Source organism: Symphalangus syndactylus, chromosome 20 (genome assembly GCF_028878055.3).
Source record: "Symphalangus syndactylus isolate Jambi chromosome 20, NHGRI_mSymSyn1-v2.1_pri, whole genome shotgun sequence".
In the NCBI taxonomy this organism is placed as follows: domain Eukaryota; kingdom Metazoa; phylum Chordata; class Mammalia; order Primates; family Hylobatidae; genus Symphalangus; species Symphalangus syndactylus.
The window spans coordinates 26136341-26157780 of record NC_072442.2 but is presented as its reverse complement, the minus strand read 5'-3'; the positions used below and the strand labels follow the sequence as shown (position 1 = coordinate 26157780).

The 21440-nt window shown below is 43.1% G+C and overlaps 1 protein-coding gene across 21 annotated transcripts in view; it reads right to left on the bottom strand.

Moving 5' to 3' along the window:
* Positions 1-1838: 1838 nt before the first annotated feature.
* Positions 1839-21440, bottom strand: part of TADA2A (transcriptional adaptor 2A) — an 83212-nt gene continuing 63610 nt past the window's right edge. For 11 of the 21 annotated variants that reach the window (XM_063628717.1, XM_055257097.2, XM_063628722.1 and 8 more), the window contains 5 exons: positions 20923-20994; positions 17920-18052; positions 17315-17358; positions 13856-13929; positions 1839-11355 (listed from right to left, as the gene is read on the bottom strand). In XM_063628717.1, the coding sequence (XP_063484787.1) occupies positions 11170-11355; positions 13856-13929; positions 17315-17358; positions 17920-18052; positions 20923-20994 (509 nt within the window). In that variant the 3' untranslated portion in view covers positions 1839-11169. The remainder of the gene's footprint in view (positions 11356-13855; positions 13930-17314; positions 17359-17919; positions 18053-20922; positions 20995-21440) is intronic. The other 10 variants (XR_010118050.1, XR_010118053.1, XR_010118059.1 and 7 more) reach the window with 2 other exon arrangements.

Here is a 21440-nt window from a genome sequence, read left to right as displayed (position 1 = left end):
AGGAGGGAGGTGGGCTAAAATAGAGTTTGTGTTGTGTGCGATGTGCGTGTCAAGATTTAGAGATTTAGAGATTAAGTAGAAAGAAGTGCTGAAGTCACACCATTTAATGACTGTACAGACATGCCCCGGGGTAGGGAGGCGCTTTATGCCTTTACAGAATGTGGAAGTGCGGGCTTATACATGCCTCTACCAAAAATGCAATTTGAAGGTATTCTCTTCTGGACCAGCACTGTCCAGTAGAACTTTGTGTGATGATGGACATGTTCTGTATTTCCACTATCCCGTACAGTAGCCACTAGCCTCATGTGGCTACTGAACACTTGAAATGTGGCTAGTGTAACTAAGGAAGTGAATTTAAAATTTTATTTTAGTAAATTTAGATAGCCGCATGTGGCTAGTGGCTACCTTACTGGACAGCACATTTCTAGACTATAAGTATGTGAGTTTTTTAATAGGTGCCAATTTTTCTTTTTTTTTTTTTTAGATAGGCTTCAGGATGGAGTGCAGTGCTGCCATCATGGCTCACTGAAGCCTCTACTTCCCGGGCTCAGGTGGTCCTCCCACTTCAGCTTCCCAAGTAGCTGGGACTACAGGCACGCCACCACGCCTGGCTAATTAATTACTGTTTTTATTATTTTTGGGGGGACGGAGTTTCGCTCTTGTTGCCTAGGGTGGAGTGCAATGGCACGATCTCGGCCCAGCGCAACGTCCGCCTCCCGGGTTCAAGTGAGTCTCCTGCCTCAGCCTCCCGAGTAGCTGGGATTACAGGCACACGCCACTACACCTGGCCAATTTTGTATTCTTAGTAGAGACAGGGTTTCTCCACGTTGGTCAGGCTGGTCTTGAATTCCCGACCTCAGGTGATGCCCCCTGAGGTTACAGACGTGAGCCACCGCACCTGGCCCTGTTATTACTATTTAAAGAGACCTGGTCTCTTTAAGTAATATGTTGCCCAGGCTGGTCTCGAACTCCTAGGCTCAAGCAATCCTCCCACCTCAGCCTCCCATAGTGCTGGGATTAGAGGCATGAGCCACTGTGCCTGGCAGTATCAACTATTGAGGATGTAGAAACATTTTAGAGGCTGTCTGCTATAAAATTACAATTTGTCTATGCGAAGAGTGAGAGCTGATATGATTAACACAGTAAGTAGAGGGTGGAAATTTGTACTCTGCTTAGCTTCTGATGTCTGCCTTTCCAAAAATATTCTCCTTAACTGCTTGGGCAATGACTGCTCCTTAGATTAATCAGACTTTTATGGGTCCCTCAGAATGAATAGTTCCATCTTCCATTTGTATCAATGCCTCTGGTTAACAAATTAGCAACAGCTTTGATCTGTCAGAATTGGGGAACAGCGGTCAACAAGGCTCCCAGTCTACAGAAGTTTGATTTCAGGGTGCCATCGGGTTTTGTGGCTCAGAGAGATTCGGAAGGCCTGCTTGCCTGTGCCTCTAATTCCAAATTATATGCCACTGATGCCTATAAAAATGCAACTCCCCGAGATAAATAAATCTTTAAGCTACTGTCCTTTGGCAGATTTGAGAGGGACACTGGACACCAGGTTTCTGGGAGAAAAGATTTCTTAAAAACTAGCAGGATAGAAGTCTCAGAACACATTTCTTCTACTACAGAAGTTTGCCTAAGGCTTGTGCTATTTCATAAGATGTAAAGTAGCACCTTATCTAGATATCAAGGATTAGCTAGATGTCATTAAATGTAAAATAGTTTGAACTTCTGCTTTCCGAGTTTTCACAGTTCTCATAAAATGTACTTTCCAGGTAATAAAGAATTGTCACATTACAAATAAGAAAAAGAAAAAAAAGCAAAAAGGAGAGAAAAAGCATTGCTTACCACAATTTTATTACTTAACAAAACAACAATTAGCATCTGGATTTCTTTCTGGTCTTGATTGTATGCAAGATTTTTTACTTTTGTTAACACAATTACAATCAAAGTATGAATACAGTTCTGTAACCTGACATCAAGCTTTTTGAGCCAGGCATTATAAAAGGGAACATTACAACATGTCTAGGATAATCAGGTAATTTCAAATCTGTCTCTGAAATGTTTTTCCCTTAATTCAACCCTTCGGCAGTAGCGATGCAGTGATGAGAATTTCAAGATAAACAACATCCTTGTATAATGCACATCTGTCTGTTTTAACATTTGTTCTTGCAGATCTTCATGTCCCTCTGTAAGATTTTTGCATGATGTGAATTGGGTGGTACAGGAAAATCATGTACTGCTCATACCTGACTGCAGTGAAACTAAATGTCAAAGGCTCAGTGGGAAAAGAAAAGGAAGGGAGGCACCAGGTGTGTTATATACCTTAACCCATTTAATCTTTTGTTTTTTTTTTTGTTTTTTGTTTTTTTGAGACGGAGTCTCACTCTGTAGCCCAAGTTGGAGTGCTGTGGTGCGAGCAACTAGGACCACAGGCATGCACCACCAAGCCCAGCTAATTTTTTGTATTTTAGTAGAGACAGAGTTTCACCATGTTGCCCAGGGTGGTCTCAAACTCCTGAGCTCAGGCCGGGCGAAGTGGCTCACGCCTGTAATCCCAGCACTTTGGGAGGCCGAGGCGGGCGGATCACGAGGTCAGGAGATAAGAGACCATCCTGGCGAACGTCAAACCCCGTCTCTACTAAAAATGCAAAAAAAAAAAAAATTAGCCAGGCATGGTGGCGGGCGCCTGTAGTCCCAGCTACTCGGGAGGCTGAGGCAGGAGAATGGCGTGAACCCAGGAGGCGGAGCTTGCAGTGAGCAGAGAGCGCGCCACTGCACTCCAGCCTGGGCGACAGAGCAAGACTCCGTCTCAAAAAAAAAAAAAAAAAAAAAAAAAGAAAGAAAACTCCTGAGCTCAGGTGATTCACCCACCTTGGCCTCCCAAAGTGCTGGGATTACAGGCGTAAGCCACCACACCCGGCCCATTTAATCTTCATCAACCCAGTCAGGTAGGTATTACCAACCACACTTTAGACATGAAGTATTAAGAAACTGCCCAAGGTTGCATTATTATTAAATACCAGAACAGGGATTAGTGCTCAGATCTTTTCAGTACACCAGGCAGGTAAACAAGAAAGCATTTAGCTGTAGAGGGCCAGTAATGTCAACAATCCCTACTTCTTCCTCAGTTATTTGCTCTATTTTTTTTTTTTTTTTTTTTTTGAGACGAAGTTTCACTCTTGTCGCCCAAGCCGGAGTGCAATGGCGTGATCTCGGCTCACTGCAGCCTCCAACTCACCGGTTCAAGCGATTCTCCTGCCTCAACCTCCCGAATAGCCGGGATTATAGGCATGAGCCACTGTGCCCAGCCTGCTCTATAAACTCTTAATTTTAAAATGGGTGTTTTGGTGGGGCAAGGTGGCTCGCACCTTTAATCCTAGCACTCTGGGAGGCCAAAGTAGGTGGATCACTTGAGGTCAGGAGATGGAGACCAGCATGACCCTACATGGTGAAATCCCATCTCTACTAAAGATACAAAAATTAGCTGCGCCTGGTGGTGTGCGCCTGTAATCCCAGCTACTCGGGAAGTTGAGGCAGGAGAACTGCTTGAACCAGGGAGGCAGAGGTTTCAGTGAGCCGAGATCACACCACTGCAACTCCAGCCTGGGTGACACAGTGAGACTCCATCTCAAAAAATAAATGGTGGGCGCGGTGGCTCACGCCTGTAATCCCAGCACTTTGGGAGGCCGAGGCGGGTGGATCACCTGAGGTCAGGAGTTCGAGATCAGCCTGACCAACAAGGTGAAACCCCATCTCTACTAAAAATATAAAAATTAGCTGGGCATGGTGGCAGACGCTTGTAGTCCCAGCTACTCAGAAGGCTGAGACAGGAGAATTGCTTGAATCCGGGAGGCAGAGGTTACAGTGAGCCGAGATCGCGCCACTGCACTCCAGCCTGGGCGACAGAGTGAGATTCCGTCTCAAAAAAAATAAAAATAAAATGAGTGTTTAAAACGATTTTGTTTACAACTAGAATGTATTGGAAGAAAAGAAAATTTTAAAGAGACCTTTTTAAAAAGGGTAAATGAACTATTCTCCCCTCAGGAGTTAGTTATCTCTGGTAGTAAGTATACCAGAAATGATAACAGACCTACCTTCAAAGACAAACAAGCTAATGAATGATGCTTTGCATAAGCTCATGGAACAAAGAAGAAAACCTGGACTTACTGAAGGGGAGTAAATTTCCAAACCAGCCCAAAAAACCTGGAGACTTCTCCTCTAATTATAAACTACTACATGTATCATAACCAAACTACTGAATATGCAAATGAAGGTGTGCTGAATATGCTAAGAAACAGAATGTGAATGGAAAGGTAGCAGAGGTTCCCAGACTGGTTAAAAGGCAACATTTAACCTACAGTCTTGCTCATCTGCTCTTTGCTTTGCCAAATAGTAGCAAATCTGTTACAGGAAGTCAGAAGACTCAAATTAATTCTTCACCAGACCCAAGATGTACATATTGTTGTAAACAAATCCTTGATGCAGTGTCTCCAGAGCCCTGGAGCAGTGTCTGGCCACATCCTGGACGCTAAATACGGGTATCAACTTTCATCAGAGGGCCTCTAAGCTTCTGGTCCCTACATCCACCCCATCTTGCCACATGTGCTAGAAATCTGTAGCTTGTCTTCCCCCCACCCCCCAACACACACACTCCTAGTTTCCATGGAGACGCAACAGTTTACTCTTTTCCCCCAATTGTAAGCCGTAGTTATTTTTAACTGGAAAACTCTGAGCCAGGTCACAGCTGGCATTTGGATGATGCAATGACGTCTATAGCCACCCTTCTCTCCCACAAACGCCTTCTTTTCCACTGTCGCTGGGGGCGGGCGGAGGCACCCCTGGGAGACTTTGCTCTCAAAAGCATTTCGCTTTGCATCTTCCATTTGTATCATTGGAAGTTGAAATTAAATGAAATTAAAACCCATGCCCATTTTAGATCTGACAGGTGTCCTGAATCTGAAGCTATGCATGCCCAGAACAAGGCCAAGATTTTCTTGTTGGGGTTGACAGCCAGGTGAGGTTGACATTCCTATCACCTGTCTGTGGCTAGTGCCACAACAAATGCTTCTGCCTCCACTGGAGTGGCTTTATCAGCTGCAGTTTGCCCTTAAAAAGGCCAAAAAGAGGTTCCTACTAGGGATATTGTGTGGAAAAGCTGTTACCCCACCTCTCCAAAGCAAATAACCACGATCTCAGCGTCGGAATCCTGCTGTCTCGTCTGCTACTGAAAAGTTCAAGTCAGTCCATCCATCTCAGCTAGAGTCTTCGAGGCATTTCTGAACTTTTTGTGCTTTTTCAATAATTTTTGGGAAAAGCTATTAAATTACCCCAAAAATTGGCCTTTTCATCTTTGACAACTTCCTAAAGATTAGAAACTGAAATAAAAACATCAGTTTTCTTATAGGGGACATCAATTGGGCAAATGCACTACTCTCTCCCTCAGTCCAGGAGTTAGTTATCTCTGGTAGTAACTATCAGAAATGCTAACAGCCCATAGCCCAGATTCCTTTTTTTTTTTTTTTAGACAAGAGTCTTACTCTGTCACCCAGGCTGTAGTGCAGTGGCGCGATCTTGGCTCACTGCAACCTCTACCTCCTGGGTTCAAGCGATTCTCCTGCCTCAGCCGCCTCAGCCTCCCAAGTAGCTGGGATTACAGGCATGCACCACCACACCCGGCTAATTTTTGTATTTTTAGTAGAGACGGGGTTTCACCATGTTGGCGACGTTGGTCTCAAACTCCTGACCTCAAGTGATCCATCCACCTCAGCCTCTCAAAGTGCTGGGATTACAGGTGTGAGTCACCACGCCTGCCCTCCACTAATTTTTAACTTCTTAATATGTTTTTCTGTTTTAAAGGAATTCCCTAAATGATGATAATGAAAGGTGAGGGGTGAGGGAAGGATCCAAATCAATAGTTACATATTGTTCGACAGGAGGAAAGTCTTAGGTCATTGCAAACAATTTCAGAAATGGAGAGTATACTCGGCAGCTAGCTTTCCAACAAGAGGAGAGATATGTTAGAAGTGTCATGGGGTGGCACTTGGCTGTCAGTTCACTGAATAAGGGTAATTCGATGGCAGCATTTCAGCATTTCTGCATAAGAAAGTGCTGGTTTCTTAAAACAACTGTGAGGCCTTCTCCTTTCCATATTTCCTAAGATGCTGATTCTGTTCAACACAACTCTGGTCCAAGGCAGGATTATTATAAGCTACCTGGAAGATTTTTGCAACCCACAGCCTCAGGGGAGACCAGACCAAGATGAAAAAAGTGTTGCTTGGTTAAGAAGAGGGGGTTAATTCAACCAAATGATTAGTTTGGTGCCACAAAAATCCATTCCAGTGCTCTAACGTAGAAAATAGGTGCATCAGACTCAATTATTCAGCCCAAGTCTGGGCTGGCAAAATTTAACTACAGGGTTTTCAAAGACAAGGGTAAGTACAGTGACCTTCAGGGCTACATCTATGAAATAATTTTTTTGTAGTTTTCAGGGGTTTGAACCTTTAAGTGGTAACTTCCTGTGCTAGCCCCATTTCCTTATTCCTACTGTCAACAGGGAAGGGCGCCTAGGACACGATGCATAACAAGCTACTCAAGTGACAAAGGAATTGTAATGGCAGATGCACAACATTCATCTTTCCCTTAAATAATGTCTCTGATTTGTAGCTTAGTCAATCAAATCAAAGGGCAGTTTGATTGCAGTACACCTTAACTGCTGGAAGCCAAGGCAACGAACAACAGAAAAAGAACTCCCTGCCATTAGACAAAGAAACTGGTTTTCCATACCTCTCAGAAACTGTTCATTTTTCCCTCCTCAAACACAGCATACTAACACATCAGTTCTGATGCATACTTCAAGGACTGGCTACTTAGGTTCCAAATTCCCAAGTTAAAAGCTCCTCACTTTTTTTTTTTTTTTGACAGTATTGTTCTGTTGCCCAGGCTGGAGTGCAGTGGCACAATCTTGGCTCACTGCAACCTCCGCCTCCTGGGTTCAAGTGATTGTACTGCCTCAGCCTCCCTGAGGCTGGGATTATAGGCGTGAACCAGCACGCCTGGGTAATTTTTGTATGTTTAGTAGAGACTGGGGTTCACTATGTTGGCCAGGCTGGTCTTGAGCTTCTGATCTCAAGTGATCCGCCCACCTTATCCTTCCAAAGTGCTGGGATTACAGGCATGAGCCACCAGCCTAAAAGCTCTTCACTGTTGTTCTCACTCCCAAATCAAGTGCCTATGTCAGCAAGACTATTACTATTCAGGCTGCTCTGACCCTGCTCTTGTTCTGTTTCACTTACATTTGGCTCAAAAGGACTAGGTATCGTTTTTTTTGTTTGTTTTTTTGGTAGAGACAGGGTCTTGCCCTGTCACTCATGCTAATTACAGTGGCACAATCATGGCTTACTGCAGCCTTGACTACCCAGGCCCAAGCAATCCTCCTGCCTTAGCCTTCCAAGTAGCTAGGACAAAAAGTGTGAGCCACCACACCCAGCATTCTTTTTTTTTTAATGTAGAGATGGGGGTCTTGCTGTGTTGCCCAGCCTGGTCTCAAACTCCTGGCTTCAAGTGATTCTCCCACTTCAGCCACACAAAGTGTTGGGATTACAGGCATGAGCCACTGCACCCAGCCTGTGTCTGATTAAATAGAAATCTTTTAGCTTGGCCAACTCTTCTATGCAAGACCACAGACATGGCAGTGTCCTGGTGTTCTAAAGATGGTCCTTTCTGGCAGATGTGGGAAAGGTTAGCTGAATTTGGCTAAGCACTTTGGAAAGGAAAGCAAAGCTTCCAGATCAGCAGTACCTCTTGAATCAAACTTTTATTTAAATATAATTTTTAGAAATTCAAACAAAAAGCTAGGTGCATATAAGATACAGAAAACCCTGTGTTGTCAAGAATAATGCAATGTATATTTAGAAGGTGTCCACAAAGATATCCTTAAAAATGAATGGGTGAAGTTCCCCAGAATGCTGTTGAGAATACAGTACCACTGTTTGCTTAAAGATTGGTGAAAAAGTGTTTTTTGGAGGGATTCTAGGCGTAAAGCTTTGCAAAGTTGGGTTTACCAAAGAAATAATAAAACTCATACATATTTATGAGTGAGTTTTCCCAAACTGCTGTGTAATGTGGCCTCTGATTCTTCAATGGAGATTTTTTCTCTTGTTACATACCTACATATTTCCTAAAGCTAGAATGACTTGCAAACTGGGATTTTGTTGTTATTGATGAATGCCATTGGTTTTCTCCCTTTTCCAGCTAACCCCCAGCTGAGGAAGATTTCCATGACTGGTTGCTTAACTGAGTTTAGATTTTTAAAAGCGGGAGAAGTGAAGACAGTTAACAATAAAAGGAAAGAAATTGGGACCTAGGAAAAGATAAACTGTGAATATTTCGTATTAATTGGTATCTCAAGAGACAGAGTCTTGGTCTTTGAGCACAGAGAAGAGTCATTACATGGAAAGAGATCTGTTCTTTATTTCCCACCACTTAGAAAAATATGCATAAAACTCCAGCGGAAACTTTTAACGTTAAATTGCAGTAAAAATTTCAGTAAACAGGTCTTATTCATGTCATTAAGTTTCAGGGTAAACCCTCTCTCTTCTGAGACAATCTGGGGAGACCTCTATCAGTGTAGTTGGTTTATGGCCAACCCTGTCTAGAAGCAAAGAGGAAGGATGCAATGCTACGTATCTTTGCAAAGTTGGGTATACCAAAGAAATAACAATCCTACTTTTGAAAATCCAGTCATTTAAAACTTTGGTCTTATTTTTCTATTACTATTTTCAACCATGCCATTTTCCTCATGAAATCTACTGATTTCCCATCAGCTTTTCAGAGTTCAACTGGTTCCAAGGTTTCTGTCAGACTGTCCTACCATCCTCCCACTCCTAACTACCCAGCTGCCCCTTGTGTTCTAGCCAAATCTCTTGGCACCACTGTCCTTACACCCACTGCTGCCTCCACATCATTCTCCACCCCCCGTGTGTGGAACTGTCTCTGACTTCCATCTGCCATTTTTCTCTCTCTTCTCTATCATATAATTGCCCCAAAAGCCCACCTCTCCCAGGAAGCCTTCCTTAATCAAGGTTAAGGACTCTTCAAACTACAACAGACATCACCTAACACTGATGTCTAATGCATCCCAACTTTTCAGAACAGGAGTTTCCTTTCAGGGATAAGAGGCAATCACTTCACAACCAACTAGGGGTGATGGTAGTGGTAAAATGTTTTCTACGAGATATGACTATACAAGGAAAATAGATCATTTCCACGTCATTCTTTTTAAAAAATCGAAGTCCTCTATTTGAATTCCCTCAGGTCCTGAGAGTGTCTTTTTCATTTCTCATCCCTTAGATGAATCCCTTCCCAGCTGCATGCATATTTACAAAAGTCAAAAGTTTGAGCAGATGCTTCCAACAAAGCACACAATATTTTAATTAGATATTTGAATGTAGAAGGAATTAAAGAGTCAACTATTTGATGTATTTGTGTAGATTCTGACGAAGTTATTTCTATATACAACTTTGTTTCTAACAGAAACAAGATAACCGTAAGTTTGGCTTCTTATTCTGCAGAAAGGTTTGAGGACCAAGTTTCACATGTGGTGGGGCTACTCACCCTCATATCTAGTGAGTCCCATATATAAAGCTGCTTTACTTCTGTTTTAAAAGCAGCTTTTATTGCAGGCTAGCCTTTCACCATTGAGAAATAGGGTTCAAGTCTCAATCCAAGCAAAGCTGAGGTTTGTTGCATCATCTCCATCCTCAGGGGCTTGGTATCCTGGGAAACCCAGGGCAAAAACAGGGTGAGTTCAGGACACATATGACAGCAGACAGTGCAGCGTGATGGGGCGGGCATCCAACACCTTAAGTGTGTTTCAGTTACCAGAATATTTGACACACCCACAAATTAAATAGCAAAACATTTTAATTAATTCTAAAAATAACAGAGACATGTTATATCCGGTGCCACCTCCTCAAAAGACTACTGCAGATTAGACAGGCAGACTGCAAAGTACAAAGCCAGACGTTAAAGTTTTTTTTTTTTTTTTTGAGACAGAGTCTCACTCTGTCGCCCAGGCTGGAGCACAGTGGCGCGATCTCGGCTCGCTGCAACCTCCGCCTCCTGGGTTCAGCAATTCTCCTGCCTCAGCCTCCTGAGTAGCTAGGATTACAGGCGTGTGCCACCACACCCAGCTAATTTTTGTATTTTTAGTAGAGACGGTTTCACCATGTTGGTCAGGCTGGTCTTGAACTCCTGACCTCGTGATCCGCCCACCTTAGCCTCCCAAAGTGCTGGGATTACAGGCGAGCCACCTTGCCCAGCCGAAGTTAAAGATGCAGTTTGGGATAAGACCATCATAAGGATATTTTCTTCCCCTTTACTCATAAAAGTTGTCAGCTTAGGCCGGGCGCGATGGCTCACGCCTGTAATCCCAGTACTTTGGGAGGCCGAGGCGGGCAGATCACCTGAGGTGAGGAGTTTGCAACCAGACTGGCCAACATGACAAAACCCTGTCTCTACTAAAATACAAAATTAGCTAGGTGTGGTAGTAGTCCCAGCTACTCGGGAGGCTGAGGCAGGAGAATCACTTGAACCTGGGAGGCAGAGGTTGCACTGAGCTGAGATCTTGCCATCACACTCCAGCCTGAAGGACAAGAGCAAATTCTATGTCAAAAAAAAAAAAGTTGTCAGCTTAAAAAATCCTTCGAGGAGAGCTTTCTTACGCTCTAAAACCTTTCTCTTTATTTTAAATCTGTCTGCAGTGTTTGAAGGCAAGGCAGATAATCAGCAAACTTACCTCGCAATATAAGGATCTGAGCTGGACTCCTGGGACTACAGACTGTGGTTTAGTTCTATTTCTACCAGCACTGTGATGTGAGGTACTATGGTTCTTTTAGTTACAAGAGGTGTTAGGAATGAATGCCCACTCACATTTAATAATAGCTTATCTAGCACACAACTCTGCAGCACAATACCAACAACAGGAGTGTTTTAAAGCAGGATGGAGAAGAAAGCAGACTTAATACAACTTAAGGTTTCCTTTGTCCTTTCCCCTCTTTTCACTATGAGAATTCAGCTGAAAAACAACTCTCCAGAATGCCCACCCACACTGTCCTTTGACCCACCACATTCCAAACTTCTGACTTCTGATCCCAAGCCCTTGGAGCCTTAGCCTTTAGTGATGTATCCTTCTCGGATGAGGAAATCATAGATTTTCCGGGTTTTGTTCACATCTATCTTGATGAGTGCTCTTGCCTGCGCCAGTCTTAAGCCTCCTTGCTTGTTACATTCGTTCAATAGAGCAGATTTGTATTCTAAATAGGCTCCAGGGACCAACCTCACCATCTGACAGAGCTGCAAGACATGGCAAATTTAATAAACATTAACATCTGTCATTTTCGTAATTTAATCCAGCAGGTATAGCAAAAAATTTTTTTAAAGTGACATCAACCTCCAACTATTTATAGGAGCTGATGGGTGGCTGGACTACATTCCATTTAGTCTCTTCCTCTCTGGAGAGAACACTCCCTAAGGACACACACCCAGGAAGAGAAAGCCAGGGTGTGATGCTAGAAGAGCCTTTAGCACGTGCCAGCTGGCTCAGGGGCCTGGGTTTGTTAGGGATTACAAATATGTGCTCCTGAGGAGCAGCCTGGCTCTTTCAGGAGTCAAACACTAAATGCCCCGGTACAGTCCCAGCACCAATGGTCAGGGAAGAGCCATGGGGCACGGTGGGGGATGGATGCACAGACACTTGGATTCTCAAGGCTGCATCACATTGTTTTTAGTGTCAGCATAAAGCAGTAGTCCCTGCTTTGGGGATTACATTTCCTACTTCAAAGGGAAAGGAGATAAAGAGACCTTGCTAAGAGGAGGTAACTTTAACTGCTAAAAATCTAGAAAATTGCCACATTATCCAGCAATGAGGAGTCTGAGGTCACCATTTTTGGGTAAGGATAAAAAAAGCTTGAAATTCCAGGCCATTCAATATTTGAATCAGGCTGAACTATGACCTTCTTCAGCAATACATAGATACTACATACATTTCCTTCCACTCCCAAACTAATCCTTACTGTTCCTGGTGGATAAAATAAGACTAACACTATCCCCTACATTATGACCCTTCCTTATTATCTGAACTGAACTAATGATATATGGTGGGAGATGGGGAACTGACCTTGGGAATTATAAAAGGAGCATATGAGGAGCAAAAGAGGAACTCCTCCAAAAGAGGAACAGACTTCAGAGATGTGACACAGTTTTCTGAAAACTCCTGATGATGACTCTTATGAGGCTGGCTTTAAATTTTAGAAACAGATAAAATCAATATGAAGACATGTCTGACGATTGCAATTGGAAAAAGTAGGTCACATAATTTTTTAAATCAGGCCGGGCGCAGTGGCTCACATCTATAATCCCAGCACTTTGAGAGCTGGTGTGAGTGGATCACCTGAAGTCAGGAGTTCAAGACCAGCCTGGCTAACAAGGTGAAACCCCGTCTCTACTAAAAATACAAAAATTAGCCGGGTGTGGTGGTGGGCGCCTGTAGTCCCAGCTACTCAGGGGCAGGAGAATCGTTTGAACACGGGAGGCAGAGGTTGCAGTGAGCCGAGATCACACCACTGCACTCCAGCCTGGGTGACAGAGCGAGACTGTCTCAAAAAAATAAAAATAAAAAATAGGCTGGGCAAGGTGGCTCACGCCTGTAATCCCAGCACTTTGGGAGGCTGAGGTGGATGGATCATGAGGTCAGGAGTTCAAGATCAGCTTGGCCAACATGGTGAAACTCCGTCTCTACTAAAAACTACAAAAATTAGCCAGGCGTGGTGGCACACGCCTGTAGTCCAGTCCCAGCTGCTCGGGAAGCTGAGACAGAAGAATCACTTGAACCTGGGAGGCGGAGGCTGCAGTGAGCTGTGATTGCGTCACTGCACTCCAGCCTGGGCGACAGGGCAAGTCTCCGTCTCAAAAAAATAAATAAATAAAAATTAAAAAAAAAAATGATTTTTAAAATCAAAATTAACATGACTATGTATGATGTAAAAATCTTTTCCTTATGTTTATAAACATGCTCTGGAGACAATTTACAAAAATGTTTTAAATAATGATTATGTTGGCCGGGCGCGGTGGCTCAAGCCTGTAATCCCAGCACTTTGGGAGGCCGAGGCGGGCGGATCACGAGGTCAGGAGATCAAGACCATCCTGGCTAACACAGTGAAACCCCATCTCTACTAAAAATACAAAAAATTAGCCGGACGTGTTGGCGGGCGCCTGTAGTCCCAGCTACTCAGGAGGCTGAGGCAGGAGAATGGCATGAACCCGGGAGGCGGAGCTTGCAGTGAGCCGAGATCGCGCCATTGCACTCCCGCCTGGGAGACAGAGCAAGACTCCGTCTCAAAAAAAAAAAAAAAAAAAAAAAAAAAAAAAAAAAAATAATGATTATGTTGTTGGAATAAGTATAGAACTTTTCAAGGCAGCCATTCTAATAGGAAATACCTATTTCATGTAAAAGTTACTTTAGGTTTACAGAAAATTAATTTTATTTACATAAAGCACTTAGTAGAGTAGCACATGGCAAGTGCTCAATAGATGATAGTTGCTATTATTATGTAATTTACATACCACATGTGCTTTCCCCAAAAGAGGGATGGTGGTAGGGTGACAAGGTAAGCAATTCTCTGAAATCTGCCACAAATGGCTCTTTAGCTCTTGGACTTCTAGGATTCACCAGAGCTGTGCATATATGTTAGATGAATGAAACAAAAGGGTTGTGACCCTGTAATGGATTTTTAATGACAACTCAATGAATAATCAGCCCCTATTCTCTTTCTCCCAGCCCCCTCCCTTTTGTTACCTCCTTTTCTTTTTCATTCAGCTTCTCTGTGCCAGGGAGGCCAGTGAGGTTCAAGGGTGGTGCACTCCGTCTACCTATAGACAGAGAAAGGAAACAGCATAGATTTAATAGGAGTGACAATTTCTCAGGTGTAAAGTATTAAAAAGTTCAGTGCAGCCAGGCCAGCTAGGTATAGGATCACTGTATCTAGCTTAGGAAATCCTGTCCCATTCCCTCAGGTCTGTTTAGCTAACAACATAGGCACCCGAACATTCACTTGAAAATAAAAATGAATTACATATTCAGGGCACATGAATTACCCACAATCTGCTAAAATACACATACAGTCACACATACCTTAGCATCAAATGTAACTACTCACCACAGTAGTTATCTCTTATTTATTATTATTTTTGAGACAGGGTCTCACTCTGTTGCCCAGGCTGGAGTGCAGTGATGCGATCATAGCTCACTATAGCCTCAATCTGCCTGGCTCAAGTGATCCTCCTGCCTCAGCCTCCCAACTACCTGGGAAGACAGGCATATGCCACCATGCCCGACTATCACGTATTTCTTCCTAACCATGTAGGAGACTCTAAAATCTGATGCCCAGATGTCATCCAGTTAAGAAAGGTCACACAATGCCTGCTTTGACAGCTGATGAATGGAAATAATAACTGCAGAACAGACATTCCCTAATTCTTGCCACTTGGCCAGCAGTACAAGGCAAACATGGTAATTAACCAAGTATTGTGTGCCTTCAGATCAAAGAAAGACTGTTAGGCCAGCAAAAGGCCCTTCTTTTTTATTATGTGAGGGAATATCTGTTCCTTCCAAAGTAGCCCTGTTTACCTGCAAGATCCACAAACAGGAACAATGAGGCATTATATGGCAAAGCAGGGGCTGAGGTCAACTCACACACCTGAGAAAGAAACCCAAGTAGGAGGTCACAGGCCATGAGGGGAAGCTTGATGAGCAAAACTTTTTTGGTTTTGTTTTGAAGGTGTATTAGGGATTGGTATTCAGCTGGGAATGGATAGACTGAGTTAAGCGAAGAAAATGTTGAAGTTTTATAGAGGGTGCTTTTCAAGTGGGGCAGAGAAAGGGGAGGGACTGTTACAAGCTCCTCTGGTGGAAAACAGGCTTCTCTGTTATATCAACAAAAGGCATAAGGGATTATTCCAAATCCTCAAAAAGGGAGATAAAACCATTTGGTTCCTCACAAAAGTCACCAGAGGCTAGGCTACAATCAAAGATGCCAGGCTTCCAATACATAGATGCCTTAAGAACTCAGAACATAAAGGAGAGCAAGAGATCTCCTCAGCCTAAATATAAGGGGTGAGAAAGGCTAACACAGGCTAGGAACAATGAACAAGAGGCCGGGTGCAGAGGCTCACACCTGTAATCTCAGCATTTTGGGAGGCTGAAGCAGGAGGATCCCTTGAGCCCAGGAGTTCAAGACCAACCTGGGTGATATAGTAAGACCTTGTCTCTATCAAAAAAAAAATCTCCAGGTTTGGTGGCATTCGCCTGTAGTCCCAGCTACTCAGGAGCTGAATTGGGAGGATCACTTAGGCCTGTGAGTTTGAGGCTGCAGTGAGCCATGATCACACACTGCACTCCAGCCTGGATAGTAGAGGGAGACCCTGTCTCACAAAAAAAGAAAAAAGAAACAATGAACAAGTCAGTGCAGATGGTACAGAGAACAGAAATCTATGATCATGTTAGCCAGTTCCTTCATTTAATTTAATTAATTTATTTTTTGAGACAGTCTTACTCTGTCACCCAGGCTGGAGCGCAATGGCGCGATCTTGGCTTACTGAAACCTCTGCCTCCCGGATTCAAGCGATTCTCCTGCCTCAGCCTCTGGAGTAGCTGGGATTACAGATGTGTACCACCACACCCAGCTAATTTTTATTTTTATTTTTTTCAGGAGAGATGGGGTTTCACCACGTTGGTCAGGCTGGTCTCGAACTCCCAACCTCAGGTGATCTGCCCACCTCAGCCTCCCAAAGTGCTGGGATTACAGGCATGAGCCACTGCACCTGGCCCAGTTCCTTCATTTTAATTAGCCAGTATTAACTTAGTTTTATTTAGATTTTAAGGGTAGAGTGTTGGCAATAAGAAACTTACAAAATAAAACTTTGATTTCACTGTCTTCGCTACTCCCCTAAAACACTACCTTTTTCTTCCTTCCATATTAAGAAAAAATTACTTGAAATAAAGGAATAAATGGGAAAAAAAAAAAGTCCCTACAGTGACCAGGTGCAGTGGCTCACGCCTGTAATCCCAGCACTTTGGGAGGCTGAGGCAGGCAGATCACCTGAGGTCAGGAGTTCGAGACCAGCCTGGCCAACCTGGCGAAACCCCATCTCTACTAAAAGTACAAAAATCAGCTGGGCATAGTGGCAGGTGCCTCTCGTCCCAGCTACTTGGGAGGCTGAGGCAGGAGAATCGCTTGAACCCAGAAGGCAGAGGTTGCAGTAAGCCAAGATTGCGTCACTGCACTCCAGCCTGGGTGACAGAGCAAGACTCCATCTCAACAAAAAAAAAAGTCCCTAACGCAGACAAATCTGAGACCCAGATTCTGAATCTACTGAGACATACCTCCCCAAATTCCCAGTCATCGATTACCAATCACCAAGGATCATCAGATAGCATATGGCTTAATCTTGCTCTGTATACTAATCTCAAAATAGTACATACTCAGAGGTAAAACAAAGAAATAGAAATACTTTAGGTCTCCAACTTAAAAATCCTTATGTTTCTGGCAAGTAACATGCTTCTTTGCTCATGTTATATAAAAATAAAAAGCTTAGGCTGGGCACGGTGGCTCACGCCTGTAATTCCAGCACTTTGGGAGGCCGTGGTGGGTGGATCACTTGAGGTCAGGAGTTTGAGACCAGCCTGGCCAACATGGCAAAACCGTCTCTATCAAAAATACAAAAATTAGCCAGGCATGGTGGTGCGTGCCTGTAATCCCAGTTATTCGGGAGGCTGGGGCAGGAGAATCACTTGAACCTGGGAGGCAGAGGTTGCAGTGAACCGAGATCACACCACTGCACTCCAGCCTGGGCAACAGACTAAGACTCTGTCTCAAAAAATAAGTAAATAAATAAAAAATAATAAAAAGCTTTTAATGTATCTCCTGTGAAATAAGTCTCAAAATTAGTGGTAGACACAACTGCAGTAAACTAACTGCTCATAAACATTGGTAAAATAAAGAAGTTACCTCTCTGCAGTTCTTTTTTCCCCGTCTCTATACTCTCTATACTCTATACTCTCACTCTGAGGATAGTCTCTGTCTGGCCATGAAGATTCCGAAAACATACTGATGTTTATATATTGGGCTAACACTTGATTACTGTTACTCTGCCTAAGCACCCTGACACCACAGAGGAAGGAAGATTGCCGGGTCACTATAACCTCTACGATGCAAACTTCACAATTAAGACCTGTTCTGGCCTGAGAAATAATTACCTGAATTCGAAGCCATTGGAATGGAAGGACTCACGCCGGAATCACTACAATGAAGAAGAGGAATTTAAACTTAGGTCATATCAAACAAGGTGATTTCCAAAAGCTCCAGTGAGACTGGGTGCCACTTATCAGGTAGGTCACCTTGAAGAAGTGTAATGAGATAGACTGAACTATGTTTTACAGATATCTCACTGTATTGAGCAGGAAAGAAAATCTGTTCTGAGGAAGAAAAATTCCTCAGATTTCTTAAGAAGAGCTTGTAATCCAGAACACCACTAACACCACTCAAGGGGAAGGGATACAAACATGATTCTCCAGTGAAAATCTAGGTATGAAGAGAGAGTTGAAGTCATGGGTAGAAGGCTAGGGGAAAATACACTCATTTTAAAAAATAAGATCAAAGTAGTAAAGTATGATTCTAGGAGGTCAGTTACTTCTCAAAACTGTCAGTATGGCACTGTTTCTGAGATGGACTGCTAAAATATTTCTGAATTCTTCTAGCTACTCAATTATTATTACTCTGCCATCTAGGGTGCCCAAAAATACATGTGAAGGCCAAGGCATCCCAGAAAGAATGCCTCCTTCACCCTGGAGTAATTACTCACATGTCAGCTTGCCGGCGGAGCCACTGCTGGCAAGCACTACTGTCCTGGATATACTGGAGAACTTCTGAGAGCATAGTGCGTTTAAGGCGCTCTTCTTCCCGTGTCTTCTTGAGGTGATCATAGGTTCTGGCACCTGGGGGTATTGAAAACACAATGACCACAATGACAATGCAGCAGAACTGAAGGGCTTCCTAACTGACCAAGAAACTGGTTTTGGGTTTTGTTCTTAAAGTCTGTTTCCTCTGCAAAACTGCTTTCACAATTATTTCTCCAAGACCCAAGCAGATTTTCCCTAGTCTGAAATCCTTTTCTTAATACTAAGTATTAAATATTAAATATTTGTATTCCTTTTCTATCTGTAAGAAATTTGGGAGAAAAAAACCAACAGAAAAGTACAAAGAAAGTAACAATTGCTCATATTTCCGCTCTCAAAAAGTAACCAACTTTTACTATAGTCATATTTTCTTCCTGTTTTTTCTATTTTTATAAATCTTTTCAAAGTCACACAAGTGCTTTATAAGCATATGCCTTTCCTTAAAAAACAATTAGAATTACAAAAAGAGTTCTCTTTGACATGTAGTACCTCTTCTCCATATTTCTCAGAGGCAGCCAATATCAGGAAACCAAAATTAGTTATCAGAGTCTCTATATGCATCTTACTAAACAGAAGAGCTGCGTGGTGCTTTCTACATGTTAACAAAGGTTCACAGATTCCAAAATACTGCACCAGTGGGTTTCAAAATTCAAACTAGGTTCCACAGAGCCCCAGGATACCACAGGAGTATCTTAGAGGTTAATGAAAAGAGAAAGGGCACTGCCAGATACCAGCAGGTCCTGGGTTCTACACATAAATTGAACCATTAAAGTTCAACCAAAGTAATTCCACTTTTATCTTTTTTTTTTTTTTTTGAGACGGAGTTTCGCTCTTGTTGCCCAGGCTGGAGTACAATGGCGTGATCTCGGCTCACAGCAACCTCCGCCTCCTGGGTTCAAGCCATTCTCCTGCCTCAGCCTCTGGAGTAGCTGGGATTACAGGCATGCGCCACCATGCCCGGCTAATTTTGTATTTTTAGTAGACACGGGGTTTCTCCATGTTGGTCAGGCTGGTCTTGAACTCTGGACCTCAGGTGATCCGCCTGCCTCGGCCTCCCAAAGTGCTGGGATTACAGGCGTGAGCCACCGCACCCGGCCCACTTTTATCTTATTTGTAGATTGGGGCTCCACACAAAATTTAATTTCAAAAATGGTTTCCACTGTTAAAGAACCATTATACTAGGCTGAACTTACATCCATAAGGCTATGTTGCACCCACAGGGCTGTGTTAAGAAGCCAACTATTGCCAGGCGTGGTGGCTCACACCTGTAATCTCAGCACTTTGGGAGGCTGAGGCAGGCGGATCACCTGAGGTCAGGAGTTCGAGATCAGCCTGACCGACATGGAGAAACCCCATCTCTACTAAAAATACAGAAAAAAAATTAGCCGGGTATGGTGGCGCGTGACTGTAGTCTCAGCTACTCAGGAGGCTGAGGCAGGAGAATCACCTGAACCTAGGAGGCGGAGGTTGTGGTGAGCCAAGATGGCACCACTGAACTCCAGCCTGCGCAACAGAGCCAGACTCCGTCTCAAAAAAAAAAAAAGATGCCAACTATTTCTTATAGATAGTAGGTGACAGCTGTCAATAATCACAAAAACTTCAAATAGGAAGAAGGAGGGAATGCTAAAGATCATTTCAACAATGACAGCAAAACAACAGAAACTGCCATTTATTGAGGAATTATTGTGTGCCAGATACTGTGCTATGCTTATATGCAGTATCTCTAATTAAATCTTTACACTAACTCTAAGAACCTTAGAAAATTAAAACGAATAGAGGCCAGGCACAGTTGCTCACACCTGTAATCCCAGCACTCTGAGAGGCCAAGGCGGGAGGACTGCTTGAGGCCAGGAGTTTGAGACCAGCCTGGGCAACATAGCAAGACTCAGTCTCTAGGGAAAAAAAAAAAAGGAAAGAAAAATAAATTTGGATAGAATCACATCACAGAGCTGGCAAGCTGGAGAGCCAAATTTATACTCAAGCTTTTTAAGTATAGACCCAAGCCCTTAACTACTATAATACACTATCTCTTATGACCTGGTTCTAGTACTAACTAGCTCTGTAACCTCTTTATACCTTAATTTCTTCACTAAATGGAAGTAATGGTACTTTATAAGTTTGTCATGAGAATTCAGTGACTTGATCCAGGTGAAATGGTTAGCATAGAGACTGGTACATGGTAAATATCTGATAGATGTTAGTTGCTAATAATATAATTATTGTCACTACCCCAAGTAACTGGGATGCAAGCACCTGGAGCCAGTTGAAGCTTCATTATTTTATAAAAATGCTAAGACCATGTATCATTAAATTTGAAAAGGGTGACACACCTAAAATATAAAATTCCTTTTTTTTTTTTTTTTTAAATATAATCTCCCTCTGCTGCCCAGGCTGGAGTACAGTAGCACAATCTCGGCTCACTGCTTCTCAGGTTCAAGCGATTCTTGTGCCTCAGCCTCCCGAGTAGTTGGGATTAAACGTGTGCACCACAACGCCTGGCTAATTTTTTTATTTTTAGTAGAGATGGGATTTCACCATGTTGGTCAGGCTGGTCTCGAACTCCTGGACTCAAGTGACTCACCTCCTTGGCCTCCCAAAGTGCTGGGATTACAGGTGTGAGCCACTGCACCCAGCCCAAGATTCTCTTTTTTTAAAGAGCCTTGGCAGAATCCTAAATCTAAAGCAGCACCTCTCTTTCCTTTGTCTCACAACTTTTATTTTACCAAAGATAATCTATATAAAGGTATTTATAGGGATTAAATAGCCAAAACTTTACTGGAAAGATTTAAAGCATTCTGGTAAAGGAAAGCTTGTTTTTTTAACAAAAATTCACAACAACTCAGAGACTTCCTCTGTGTGTTTGGAAGATACTTGCCCTCAGGTACGGTATGTAGCTGAAGCATACTTACTACAAAAATTGGTAATGCCTGCTGTCCTGTATTCTTGGAGCCTCTTGATTTCCCTTCGGAGTTCAAATTCCACTGTTTTCCCCAAAAGGAATGAAGGAAAAAATTACAAAAACAAAAACATTAGTGAGCACTTTTGCTATTGAGCATTTTCATTAATTCTGCCTTATAAGACTAGGCAAGTTCATTTGGAGAATCCTACTTGTTGGTAACTTCTCATTAGAAATTTTACCCAAGAGCTGAGGAAAACCTACTCCAGCTGTCTTCCAGCTGCTGTCTCCAGAGGCAGCAGCTGGAACTGTCTTCTAGAAAACTTAGTGAAATGGTTGAATTCATTTGTCTACAAAAGTAACAATTTTTTTTTTTTTTTTTTTTTTTTTTTGAGACAGAGTCTCGCTCTGTCACCCAGGCTGGAGTGCAATGGCACAATCTCGGCTCACTGCAACCTCCGCCTCCCGGGTTCAAGCGATTCCCCCTGCCTCAGTGTCCTGAGTAGCTGGGATTACAGGCATCCACCACCA